The following is a 14,366-nucleotide window of genomic DNA, read 5'->3' on the forward strand; positions in this document are numbered from 1 at the left end:
AGGTGGCGCTAGAGGTAAGGTGTCTGCCTTGCAAGCGCTAGCGTAGGAGGACTGTGGTTCGATCCCCAGCATCTCATAAGGTCCTCCCAAGCCAGGGGCAATTTCTGAGTGCATAGCCAGGAGTAACCCGAGCATCAAACGGGTGTGGCCCAAAAACAAACAAACAAACAAACAAACAAAAAACTAACCCTGGAATTACTGGAAGGTATGCTGTGCATACCTGAGCCCCTGGGTTTAATAAACAGCACTTCGTGATCCCCAGAGCACTGCCAGGTATAGCCCCCAAAATGAAAAAAAAAAAAAAAAATAGACCTGTTTAAAATGGTAATTCTATAGTCAGGGAAATAGGTCAGGTCAAAGGGCTGAATTTATGCTATACATGCAGGAGGCCTAGGTTCAATTTCTGGTTCTACCTGATTACATAAAATAGCTCACAAGCACCACCAGGTGTGGCCCCCAAGCTACAACTACAACTAAAAAGGCAACACAAAGAGGTACTTTCCCAATACCTTACCTTTCAACTCTGACTGTGTGCCTGGTTTTGCACTTTCACACGCTGCACACTTGGTGCGAAATGCTTCATTCTGCACAAGGCATACATCACAGTTCCAGCTCCCCTCAGGTTTCTTGAATTTATCGAATCCTGAAAAGACTCCAGAAGCCTGAGAAACAGGGATAGTGCTGCTACTTGAAGCAGGTACTGAAGTTCCTGAAAGATAATGGCAGAATAATTAAGACTTACAAGTTTAATTCTCATCATTATTCCAATTAAAACAGAAAATGCTAGAAATATAAATAACATTTGCATAGAGGCTTAAAATTTCTTTTCTTTCTTTTCTTTTCTTTCTTTTTTTTTTTGAGCCAGTGGTTCAGGGTCTATTCCTGGCTCTTTGAACTCAGGGATCACATGCAGTGACAGGAACTGAATCCATGTCACACTGCAAAGAAAGCATCCTGCCTGCTTGTATTAGCTAGCCCCTAAGTGCTTTTTGGTTTTGAGGTTTAGGGCCACACACCCAGCAGTCTCTGAGGAAACAAATGGTGCCACATTTCAAACCCGGGGATCCTGCATGTGGCAACTGATAGAAATCATCCTTGGGAGTGCTCAGGGGGAACATATGAGATGCTAGGGATCAAACCCACATAAGCCACATACAATGCAAATTAATAAAGTTGTGTTTTAGGCACTTTTTTCTATTCACTCCACTCCAAATCACCTCTATTTCCATGATTTATTAAACAAACGAGGGTAATTATCAACATGTATGCAAAGGACTCACAAATACCTGTCATCTTCAGCACTTTGAAATAATGCTGTTTTTAAATGGCACACTAATCTACAGTACTTTCCCTTATGGAGTTGGGGCTAGAGAGGGAGGTAGGACAGTTGGTAGGCGCTTGCCTTGCAAACAGCAGAACTAGGTTCAATCCCTGGCATCCCATCCCTGAGCCCTGCCAGGAGTGGCCAAAAAACCAAAGGGGTGGAGGCCAAAAACCAAAACTTTTACTAATTTTATTATTATACATACCTTATCTTTGCCTATATATCACTTCCTATTCTATCCTCTGTTCTCCCTATTTCATAACCTTCACATCTATGTTTGAAAAAGCCAGAGGAATTTAGCAAACACTTATTATTTTGACTTTTTCATTCCTCTGCATAAAATGCCAAAGTTTCTCTCTCTCTCTCTCTCTCTCTCTCTCTCTCTCTCTCTCTCTCTCTCTCTCTCTCTCTCTCTCCTCTCTCTCTCTCTCTCTCTCTCTCTCTCTCTCACACACACACACACACACACACACACACACACACACACACACACACAAGCTTTCTTATGTGACAACTTCCTGACTCAATTTTTATTCTATCAATTTGAAATTCATGAGTCAAGGTTTGGCTGGCTGAAAGATTTATTTGCTTAAGAGGAGGACAAATAAGAGGACAATATGAGAACAATCTAATATCCCTAAAGATTTAAATTCTTATTCTTTTTTTTCTTTTGGACCATACCCAGCAGTTCTCAGGACTTTCTTCTCTTTGCAAAAGATTTACTATTCCTGGCAAGGCTTGGGGGACCATTTAGGGTGCAGATTTCAAACTTGGATTGGCCACATAAAAAGCAAATATTCCGTCTGATGTACTATATCTCTGTGGACCCTAAATTTTTACTCTTGAGAGAATTAGAACTATGGCTAACATGTGTTCAGACAAGGGATTCAGGAGATGTAACTCAACAAGTCATCCACTACAGACAACAAACTATACATTCCTGAATAATGCCATAGACAACAGCAAGTAACATTTCCATGATAATAATGTTTTATTTGATATCCATATCTATACCAAAATATAGTAAATACAAAGAATCATTTATAGATGAGTTATAGATCATAAATCTTAAGTTCCAATTTCAAAACAAGAAAAACTCTGGCTAACCAGGTTACAGTATTTTTCATTGATGATTTACCAAATCATTCCAGTATCTCTGTAATGTATCATATAGATAATAGGTAAATCTATTATTTATCCACAAAAAAGCTGGGAGACAGGAGATAGTTCAAGACAGCTCAAAGGACTGAAGTGCATGTCTTGCATGTAGGAGACCCTACATTCAACTCAGGGTACTGCTTAGCCCCCCAATCATCAGCATATGTGACCTCAAAACAAAAATCTAAAGAGAACACTTGGGTTAAGTGCTTGCTTTGCATGCAGCCAAACGGCTTGATCCCCAGCATCACATATAGTCTATGGTCACTGCTGGAGTAAGCCCTGAGCAGAAGAGCTAAAGGTAAGTCCTGAGCACATATGAGTGTAACCCGAAAGTGGGGGCGGGGGTGGGGAGGAGAGACAGAGAATGAAAGAGTGAGAAAGAGAGAAAGTGAGTGAGGGTGAGTAAGAGAGAATGGAAGAGGGGTCATGTGAAACTCACATCTCAATATTCTGAACTCAATCTAAGTATCCCCTCCTTCCCAGATGTGGTCCTTACGATATTCCATATAAAAACTAGAGGACCCGAGAAAGAGTTCAGGGAATAAGGAGTTGTATGTGGAGCCAGAGTGACAGCCTTGCACACAGCTCACCCAGGTTAGATACGGTCCCCAGAGCTGCCAGGAGAGGCCCCTTAAGCATCACTGGGTGTGGGCCCCAAAACAAAAACAAAGGGGGCTACATACAAGTACCCCAGATCAATTCACATATGGTCCCCCAATGCTGCCTTGAATACTTCTGAATAGAACCAAGGCACCATTGGGTGTGGCCCTCCCTTCCCCAGCAGGTAAATGGAAGGGGGCGAAATTAAAATGATTCCAAAAGCTTTCCTTATAGTGAAAAGATCCTAAATAAACTACGGTACATATCACAATAGATTACTACTTGGTGATAAGAAATCTAGTGTAGGATTTAAAGTGTAGGATCTAAGTGAAGTCAGTAAGATAGATGAAAACAATGATCTCCCCTCATATGAGATATAAACAAACTATAATAGATCAAAGTATATCTCCCCTCATATGAGATATAAACAAACTATAATAGATCAAAGTATATCTACAAATTTGATTATTCTTATATACACACGGATTCTAAAAGAACCTCAGATTCAGACCTGACCACATTATTTGTCTCTTATTTGTTGGGGTCTCCAAGCAGTGCTCAGGGCATCCTAGTGGCAATCCTGGAGACACTTGGCCAACCAGACCAGTGAGTAATTCAGTTCTGTGGCTTGGGACACAGGTTCTGCTGTAACCAGCAGCAGGCCACCAACTGCAGGGAGAACCTGTAGTCCAGGGATCAAACCCTGGTTCTATTTCCCTGGGCCCAGGGTTACTTTCTTGGTTTTGGGGCAACACCTAGATGTGGTAGGGAACTATACATGGTACTGGGGTTCAAACCCAGGTTTTTGAGTCTGAGGCAAGCATCTTAACATCTATATTATTGCACTGCCCCACATGTCATTTTAATATTAAGAAATTATATATATAAAAAAAAGGGGGGCAGGCTGAGTGATAGCACTGTTGGTAGGGTGTTTGAACACAGCCAACTGGGATAGATCGCTGGCCTGCAATATGGACCCCCACTCCCACCCCAAGCTGCCAGGAGTAATTTCTGAGTGCAGAGCAAGGAATAACCTGAGTGCAGCAGTATGGGACAGCCCACCCCCAATAAAAGACAAACTATAAAAAAGTAAGGTATATAAATAAATGCTCACCTAGAAACTGAAAATATTCAAAGTAGCATCAGGAAGAAACGATATGATCTACCAAAGTAACGAGCAAACAAAAAAAGTCACTGCAAACATCTCTCAACTTACCTGGTTTCTCGGACATACAGGACACACATTTATTATCTTCTGCTTTGTTAACAACACAGCACACTGGACACTCCCAAGATCCCACAGGCCTTTTGAATTTATCACCAAATCCTAAGGTTCCAGTGGTCACAGTGGAGCTGAAAGACGTAGTAGCCACAGTCACAGAACTTTCGGAAGATACTGGCCGTGTGAGGACTCGCTTCACACCAGTTCCAGGTTTCGGTGTTTCACAGGCCACACATTTGATCGCTTCCGGTTTATTTTGCACTAAGCAAGTATCACAATCCCAAGTTCCTACTGCTGGTTTAAATTTGTCTCCAAAGCCTGTCCCTGATGCAGAAGGAGCTGGTTTGCAATTTTTACTTGATGTTCCAATTCCAGTCTGTTTAGCAGTATCCTTTGATAATTTTGTTGCTTGACAAGCCAAGCACTTGCTGTCTGTAACTTTATTCTGGACTAGACAAATATGACACTGCCACATGGATCCATCTTTTAAACTTTCCCCAAATCCAATTCCACTAGATGAAAAGCTACTTATTGCTGGTCTTGTATAAACTACTGGACTTGTGGTGGTAGGCTGAGCAGCAAAAGACTCTGTCTTCGGTGATGAAAAGCCTACAATGTAGGGGGGGAAAAACGGGGGAAAGAAGCAAAAATTTCTCACCAAAAATTTATTGAAATGTTATCATGGGGAAACACATTTACCTAACTGCAGAATTACTACAATCCAATGAACTGTTTTCACCAAAGAAATAGATTATAACGTAATAAACAACAAACAGGTGTAGTCAAAATTCTATAAATTAGGCTGGAGAGATAGCATAGCAGGTAGAGTGCTTGCCTTGCATACAGCTAACTTGGTTCGATCCCTGGCATCCCATATGATCCCCTGAACCTACCAGAAATAACTGCTGAGCAATGCCAGTATGGCCCAAAAATAAAAAAAAAAAAAAGAACAAAATTTCTACAAAAGTTGTTTCACTAGATCATTTTCTTCTAGGAAAGTTCTATCATAATTCAATTGACATTTTGAGGCTCTAATTCATATATTTACTTATACAAACTATTTTTATACCTCTTTCTAACCTGTGCTTGGCAATATTCTTGCCTTACTGCAACACAATAGTCTTCTACCATTCTCTCTGAAGAGTTTCCATAGCTAGATTAATACTACCTTACTGCATTGTGGAACCCTATAACTCCAGAAAAACTTAATTGGTAGGATTTTTTGTGCAGTTAAGTTTATTCTTCAAAAGATGTCCCTCCTTAGTAGCAAAGATGACTTAACTACTTGTATCTCACATAAAGCTTAAAATTTAACAACTCAATGACAAATACAGCCACAAATTAAACTTGGCAACATTAGAAATCTCAGGGGCTAGAGCTGTAGCATGTTTGCTTTGATTCTGGGCACCCCAGGTGTTCCCCCAGCATACCAGGGCAATTTCTGAGTGTACAGCCGTGTAGAGCCAGAAGTACCTTTGAGCACCACTGGTTGTGGCCCAGAAACCAAATCAATCAACCAACCAATAAAGTTAAAAAAAAAAAAAAAAAAAAAACAGCCAGAGAGATAGCCTGGAGATAAGGCGTCTGCCTTCCAGGCAGAAGGACAGTAGTTCAAATCCCAGCATCCCATGCCTGCCAGGGGTGATTTCTGAGCATAGAGTCAGGAGTAACCTCTGAGCGCCGGTGTGACCCAAAAACCAAAAACAAAACAAAACAAAAAAAAAAAAAAACAGAAACATTAGAGGACCTGAGCAGAGGCACAAGCTATAAGGCATCTGCCTTGCGAGCACTAGCCTAGGACCAAAGTTCAATCCCCAGGCGTCCCATATGGTCCCCCAAGCCAGGAACGATTTCTGAGAGCATAGCCAGGAGTAACCTCTGAGCGTCACTGGATGTGGCCCAAACACCAAAAACCAAAACAAATAAACAAAAAAACTTAGAAATCTCAGAAGCCAACAAAGTCATCAAATACACTGAACCAGAGATAATATGGAGGTAAGGCATTTGCCTTGCATACAGAAGGACGTTGGTTTGAATCCCAGCATCCCATATGGTCCCCGAGCCTGCCAGGAGTGGTTTCTTAGCATAGAGCCAAGAGTAACCCCTGGGCAATGTCGGGTGTGACCCCAAAACCAAAAACCAAAAACCAAAAAAAAAAAAAAAAAAAGGAAAAAAAAAAGAAATTTCTTAAGTTATTATTAAGGAGTTAGCAGTTTTCTTTCCCTCCCATTAAAAAGAAATCCAGACCAGAAAGATAGCATGGATGTAGGGTATTTGCCTTGCATGCAGAAGGACAGTGGTTCAAATCAAGGCATCCAGTATGGTCCCCCGAGCCTGGCAGGAATGATTTCTGAGCGTACAGCCAGGAGTAACCCCTGAGCGCTTCTGGGTGTGACCCAAAAACCAAAAAAAATAAAAATAAAAATAAAAAAGAGAGAAAGAAATCCAAAGTATCACAAATAAACATGGCTCCTCCAAACTTTCTATTTTCAAAAGTTAAGAGTAGAACAATGGGGACCAAAGTGGTAGTACAGCAGTAGGGTGTTTGCCTTGCATGCAGCTGACCCAGGACAGACCTGGGTATGATCCCCAGCATCCCACATGGTCCCCCAAGCCTGCCAGGAGTGTTTTCTGAGTACAGAGACAGGAGTAACTCCTGAGAGACACTAGGTGTGGCCTCCTCAAATAAAGAGTAAAATAATAGGCATTACAAAGTGTAACTTCTGGAATCTTAATGTAACTGCACAGGTCTGGCTATGTTACTAATAAGACCAGTAAGGAAAGTGCTTATCTATAAATTAAGATGATCTAAATAAAGGACAACACTACCCAAGAAAAGAAACTTTTCTCAATCTTACTGTTGGCAGCCAACTTTCTTTTGGAATTCCACTGAATATGAGTGTATCTTGTGGATAAATGTTAATGCTGAGCTACAAGATTATCATACAACTACTATGTTCTTCAAAGTACACTTCACAACTGGGACTGGGATTCTTATTTTCAAACTAAAGTTATTCCTATTTGAACACTTCAATATACTACCTTAAAATCATTTTCCACTAACTTCCAAATTTTGTTTCAAGTGAAAATTATCCTTTATGTATATATACTACAATCAGTTGGAAATGTTTTAGAAATTGAAATTGGAAATGTTTTCTTTCCTAATGGACTTGGTATGTAGGTATCACAACAGGGGATTATAATTTAAGAACAAGGCAGGCAATTCAGTGCTTTCATCAGAGAAACATTGTGCCAGACATACAAGGTTTATATTACTGGTCTAATGCTATTAATAACCTTTCATTTTTTCATTTGCACTTGCCAATAAGAGATTTGATTTTAGAATTTCAAGTGATTATTACATTCAAAAGTCACTATCAAATCTTTTTTTTTGTTTTGTTTTTTTGGGCCACACCCGTTTGATGCTCAGGGGTTAGTCCTGGCTAAGCGCCAGGTTTGGGGGGATCATATGGGATGCCGGGGGATGGAACCACAGTCCTTCCTTGGCTAGCGATTGCAAGGCAGACAACTTACCTCTAGCGCCACCTCTCCAGCTCCAAATCTTAATTTTTTTAAAAGCCAATACAAGTGACATTAAAATAAGTTCATAATTATGATTCAAGAGTATTCAAGGGCAGATGTTATCTTACCAGAGAACTTCTGAGTATCTACGATATTTCCCTCTTTCATAACCTTTGCAGGTTTAAAAGGGCCTTCATAATCTTCACTTAGCTTCTTACAGCTATTACTGTTCATTGTAGGTATATCTTGAGCTGCAATTTTTATTATAAAAACAGTTGTTATTCTAAAAAAAGCATTGAATAAAGCTAAGAAGATATCCCAAAGCAAAGTCATTTTTAAACATTACTAAAATGCAAAATTATTGAACGTAGAGATAACCTAAAGTATAGAGTTAACTTACAAGGAAGAAAAATTAAAAATCATTCCCAAATGAGTTAAATAATCAAGGAAATCAAGCATTATTGAGGACAAAATCACAGGGGCAAGTTCATATTTCTACACTGTATGAATAGTGTACAAGAATTTGCTACTGGTACAAAATGATTTTTCTTATATGTGGGCTATAAAGAAACATAGTATGTGAATGATGGGAGGGGACGCACAGTGCAATAATACATTGGGTAAGGCATTTGTCTTGCATGTAAGCCAACCCAGGTTTTATCTCTGTCATCCTATATCATACCCTGAGTACTGGCAGAAATATAAGTGCATAGTACTGCCAGGTGAGAGGGGAGGGGAAGGGAGGTGAGGAGAGAAAAAAGAAGGAAATGATACATGGCCAGAACAAGAATACTAAGTATTCTATAGAGCTAAGCTTATGAAAACCCAGGATGGATGGATGGATGGATGGATGGATGGATGGATGTGTGTGTGTGATGGATGGGTGTGTGTATGTGTGTGTGTCTGCGCGCACATGTGTATGGTGTTGGAGCACTCTATTGGGTGTGTATTGGAACTTTGTAGGCATGAAGCCCAATTATTCACTGTACTGTGAATCATGGTTTCTAAAATGTTTAAAAAAAAAAAATGTTGTTTGCTTTTGTTTGAGGAACACACCCGGCAACAAGAGGTTATTCCTGGCTCTGCACTCAGGAATCAATTCATTCCTGGCAGCCTCAAAGGACCCAGGTCGATTATGTGCAAGAAGAGCGTCTCATCCACTGTACAACCCCCACAAGTAAAAATTCATTTAAAAAATGAAATGGCGTATTTGTAACACAACAGCAGTTTACAATACTGATTTTTTCCCTAAAAATCTTGAAAACGTTAATTTCCTTCTAGAGATCCATTCTATGATTGAATACATTCTTCAGTTAAAATTTTAAAAAAGCCAAGTTGATAAAAGTTGATTGTATATGGGCCCGGAGAGATAGCACAGCGGCCTTTGCCTTGCAAGCAGTCAATCCAGGACCAAAGGTGGTTGGTTCGAATCCCGGTGTCCCATATGGTCCCCCGTGCCTGCCAGGAGCTATTTCTGAGCAGACAGCCAGAAATAACCCCTGAGCACCGCCGGGTGTGACCCAAAAAAACCAAAAAAAAAAAAAGTTGATTGCATAAAGAATGCTGGCACTATAGAACACTGCTCACTCATAAAAGTCTCACATGAGTGATTTGCCATTAGAAACAGGTTAAATGCTATTTAAAGGGGCCAGAGCAATAACGAAGCGGTAGGGGTTTGCCTTGCACGAAGATGACCCAGGACAGACCTGGGTTCAATCCCCCAGCATCCCATGTGGTCCCCAAGCCAGGAGCTATTTCTGAGCACAAAGCCAGGAGTAACCCCTGAGCATCATTGGGTGTGGTCCAAAAAAAAAAAAAACAAAGAAACAAAAGAAAAAGGAAAAAGGGAAGGGAGGGAAGGGGGAGGGAAGGAAGGAAGGGAGGGAGGGAGGGAGGGAGGGAGGGAGGGAGGGAGGGAAGGAGGGAGGGAGGGAGGGAGGGGAGGGAGGGAAGGAGGGGGGGAAGGAGGGGGGGGAGGGAGGGAGGGAGGGAGGGAGGAAGGAAGGGAGGAAGGAAGGAAGGAAGGAAGGAAGGAAGGAAGGAAGGAAGGAAGGAAGGAAGGAAGGAAGGAAGGAAGGAAGGAAGGAAGGAAGGAAGGAAGGTTGGTTGGTTAAATACTATCTAAATATCTAGGTTTTGGGCCCGGAGAGATAACACAGTGATAAGGCGTTTGCCTTGCAGGGGGCCAACCCAAGACAGACCTGGGTTCAGTTCCCAGCATCCCATATGGTCCCAGAGCCTACCAGGAATGATTTCTGAGCGCAGAGCCAGAAATAACCCCAGAGCCCTGCCAGGTGTGACTCAAAAACCAAAAATCTTAAAAAATATGGGGCCAAAAAGATAGCACAGCAGTAGGGCATTTGCCTTCCATGCGGCCAATGGGGAGGGACCCAGTTTGATTCTTGGCATCCCATATGGTCCCCAGACTGCCAGGGGCGATTACTGAGTGTAGAGCCAGGAATAATCCCTGAGTGTTGCTGGGTGTGACCCAGAAACCGATCAATCAATAAATGAATAAAGTTTAAAAATTCTTTAAAGGGGGCCAGAGTGGGGGCACAGGGTGTAAGGCGTCTGCCTTACGAGAGCTAGCCTAGGATGGACTGAGGTTCAATCCTCCAAGACGGGTGATTTCTGAGCACATAGCAGGAGTAACCCCTGAGCGTCAACTGGATGTGGCCCAAAAACCAAAATAAATAAATAAATAAATAAATAAATAAATAAATAAATAAATAAATTCTTTAAATAAAATCTTTGGGGCTGGAGCAGTGGCACAAGCCTTAAGGTGCCTGCCTTAGGCGCTAGCCTAGGACTAACCAAAGTTCAATCCCCAGATTCCCATAGCCAGGAGTAACGCCTGGGCATCACTGGGTATGGCTGAAAAAAAAAAAAATAATAATAATAATAATAATAAAATAAAATATTTATTTAAGCATCGTGATTACAAGCTTGATTGTAGTTGGGTTTCAGTCATTAACAGAACATCCCCGGGGCCAGAGAGATAGCATGGAGGTAAGTCATCTGTCTTGATGCAGAAGGTCTGTGGTTGGATTCCCAGCATCCCATATGGTCCCCCAAGTCTGCCAGGAGCAATTTCTGAACACAGAGTCAGGGTAACCCCTGAGCATTGCCAGGTGTGACCCCAAAAACAAAAACAAACAAAAAAATCAACCCAGAACACCCCCTCAGTAGTGTAACATTCCCACCACCATTGCCCCTCCCTCCTTCCCCGCCCCCACCCAAAAACCACACACACACACACACATTAAATTAAAAAATAAAAATCTATGTTACATCTTTTTTTTTGTTTCTTTGTTTTTGTTTTTGGGCCACACCTGGCGGTGCTCAGGGGTTACTCCTGGCTGTCTGCTCAGAAGTAGCTCCTGGCAAGCACGGGGGACCATATGGGACACCGGGATTCGAACCAACCACCTTTGGTCCTGGATCGGCTGCTTGCAAGGCAAACGCTGCTGTGCTATCTCTCCAGGCCCGAGAACAATCTTTTTTTTTTTTTTTGGTTTTTGGGCCACACCCAGCGGTGCTCAGGGGTGACTCCTGGCTGTCTGCTCAGAAATAGCTCCTGGCAGGCACGGGGGACCATATAGGACACCAGGATTCGAACCAACCACCTTGGGTCCTGGATGGGCTGCTTGCAAGGCAAACACCACTGTGCTATCTCTCCGGGCCCTCTATGTTACATCTTAAGAGATATCTATTTCAAACCTTCTAAAACTACACTTAAAATAAGACCACCATTTTCAGTCTGATAATTGGTTTCAGTTATTTTTAAGTCAGAAAGTTTCTATTTAGAGATGAATGCTTGGGATTATTTCAAAATTACAGTAAGTTATGTCTGTGAGAATAAAGGGGTATAAGGAAGAAGCAAAACAGGTCGTAATGTGGTAAATGCTTAAGGATCAGGTTGGCCTGACTGTCAGGCAAGAATTCAATCCTCCGAACCTCCTGCATATACCAGGCAAGCTGGCATCTCAGCACATAGGTGTACATGCGCATAAACCAGTGTGCAATCCCCAATACGCATTGAAACTACAAAGCTATGTGAGCACAGTGACCAGTCATCAGATCCCCTTGGCAAACCTGTCTTTTGGGCCATCCCATCAAATAATTTTTATTATTTTGACTCATCTTCACCTCAGAAATAAGATGTTAGAACTGAATAAAGACTGTACCATGTAATAATTAATAACTCCCATGGAAAAATGTCCTTTACAGCAACAAAAAAGGAACAAATATAATATAGCATATACAAGCGGTCAAACTCTAATAACGGCACATATACCTAAAAACTGTATAATTTCTAAACCAAAACTATTGCTACACTGGGTACGGCCCTCAAGAGCCCCCACCCCCCAAAAAAGGAAAACAGAAAAAAAAAATGGCCCCTAAAGGAGCCAGAATTAAATAGTAGTTAGGGCAATGCTAAAGTGGGTTATTATCAGTGACCCACAAGAACAAAGTCAGGAGTAAGCCCTGAGTATCATTTATTCTGTGAACTGGAAAAAAAAAATTTATAGATTAGCTTCTGCCCATGTGAGGTAAGAGCCAAGTGGGAAGATTTGACAAACCTCTGAGATAAAATATTTCATATCTCTTTTTTTTTTTTGGATTTTTCTGGGCCACATCAGGTTACGCTCAGGGGTTACTCCTGGCTAGGCGCTCAGAAATTGCTCCTCGCTTGGGGACCATAGGACTTCCGGGAATCAAACCGTAGTCCATCCTGGGTCAGTCACATGCAAGGCAAACACCCTATCACTGCGCCATTGCTCAGGCCCCAGTATTTCGTATCTTAAAGTGTGCAAAGTACTTTAATGTTTTATTATGTGTACTTAAAATTTGCTAAAAGTATAATTTTAAATGTTCTCACACACAAAAGCAAATATTTAATAGGCCAATGAGATCTGTAATACAGGTACTAATGCTTTAATGAATATTTCGCCAAAAACTTATCATCCTCAACTTTATGTGAGTTATGCCAAATATGTCTCAATGAAACCGGAGTAGAGGCCAGAGTTCATATAGTAGATAGGTTCTATCCCAGAATTCTCAGACATTTTGGGCATTGCCCAAAATAAAAAAAAAAAAAAAAAAACCCTGGGGCTGGAGAGATAGCACAGCAGTAGGGCATTAGCTTTGCAAACAGACGATCCAGTAGGGACTGTAATTCGAATCCCGGCATCCCACATGGTCCCCTGTGCCTGCCAGAAGTGATATCTGAGCACAAAGCCAGGAATAACCCGAGCACTGCAGGGTGTGACTCCCCCAAAAAATATAATTTTAAAGCCCAGAATAAAAAATGTTTAATTATGTGCCAACATATGCAGAGGCCAGCATAATTCTCCCACCAAAATAATGCTTATGATCAAGAGAGAGAATCCAGAGGCCAGAGAGATAGCACAATGATGTAGGGCTTTTGCTCTTATGTGGCCAACCCAGAAGAAGCCCTGTCCGATTCCTAGCATCCTCTATAGTCACCAGGAGCGATTTCTGAGTGCAGTGCCAGGAGTAACCTCTGAGCGCCGCTGGGTGTGGCCCAATAACCAATCATTCATTCAATCAATAAGTCAAGTTTAAAAAAAAGAGAGAGATGGAATCCACTGCAATTATAAATGCAGACAAAACTACTGTATTTTCTTTTGGAGATTTTACTTACAAAAAGTCACGAAACTTTATTATTAAACAGACTGAAAAGACTTGCTGTGACTAATCCTCCTCTCAGAACCAAACTAAGTGTGCATTTAGGGAGCTAATTCTCACCGATGATAATATTACAGAGTAGTTATCAAAAAGCTGGCCCCTGCTTATTTCACGGAGGCTACTTCATTCAAACATTACCAAGTCTGCCAGGGGCAAAAGAAAGGATCTAAAAACTGACATATGAAACTAATTTTATGTTAAACATTGTTGACAATTCTTACCTGAACTACTTGGAATTGGTTCTGAATCATTCCCAGAGCCAGAAAGTTCAGTTGTTTTAGCAACAGGAACACTAAATGTAAACCCAATCTGTACAGAGAACAGAAATCCTGCCATTAGTTTAGTTTTAAAAATCAAATAAAGATCTTTTTAATACATTTCAAGACAAAACACTGAAAACGCTTGCATTTTAAGATTCACAATTTTTGTATTAAATGACCTCAAAAACCAAAATAACAAATGCTACGTTATATTTTCATAGCAACTTTTGTGAGAGTGGCGACAGACAGGAACTGAACCCACGGCCTAATATATATATATTATAAAAGCAAGTGTACTACCAACTAGAGCCACATTCCTGGCCAATAGCAGTTTAATTTCACAGGTTAGCAAGTACCTTGCTAACAAATAGTTCCTTTCAAAGCAATACATAAAAAGTGTTTCTAGGGGCCGGGAAGGTGGCGCTAGAGGTAAGGTGTCTACCTTGCAAGCGCTAGCGTAGGACGGACCTCGGTTCGATCCCCCCAAGCCAGTGGGGATTTCTGAGAGCCTAGCCAGGAGTAACCCCTGAGTGTCAAACGGGTGTGGCCCAAAAACCAAAAAAAA

At 41.3% G+C, this 14,366-nt stretch overlaps 1 protein-coding gene across 1 annotated transcript in view; it reads right to left on the minus strand.

Moving 5' to 3' along the window:
- NUP153 (nucleoporin 153) overlaps positions 1-14,366 on the minus strand; it is a 73,933-nt gene that overhangs the window by 17,648 nt on the left and 41,919 nt on the right. The window contains exons 16-19 of the mRNA XM_049764806.1: positions 13,763-13,850; positions 7,958-8,080; positions 4,302-4,916; positions 515-709 (exon numbers count right to left, since the gene is read on the minus strand). Of these exons, the coding sequence (XP_049620763.1) occupies positions 515-709; positions 4,302-4,916; positions 7,958-8,080; positions 13,763-13,850 (1,021 nt within the window). The remainder of the gene's footprint in view (positions 1-514; positions 710-4,301; positions 4,917-7,957; positions 8,081-13,762; positions 13,851-14,366) is intronic.

Source organism: Suncus etruscus, chromosome 18 (assembly GCF_024139225.1).
Source record: "Suncus etruscus isolate mSunEtr1 chromosome 18, mSunEtr1.pri.cur, whole genome shotgun sequence".
In the NCBI taxonomy this organism is placed as follows: domain Eukaryota; kingdom Metazoa; phylum Chordata; class Mammalia; order Eulipotyphla; family Soricidae; genus Suncus; species Suncus etruscus.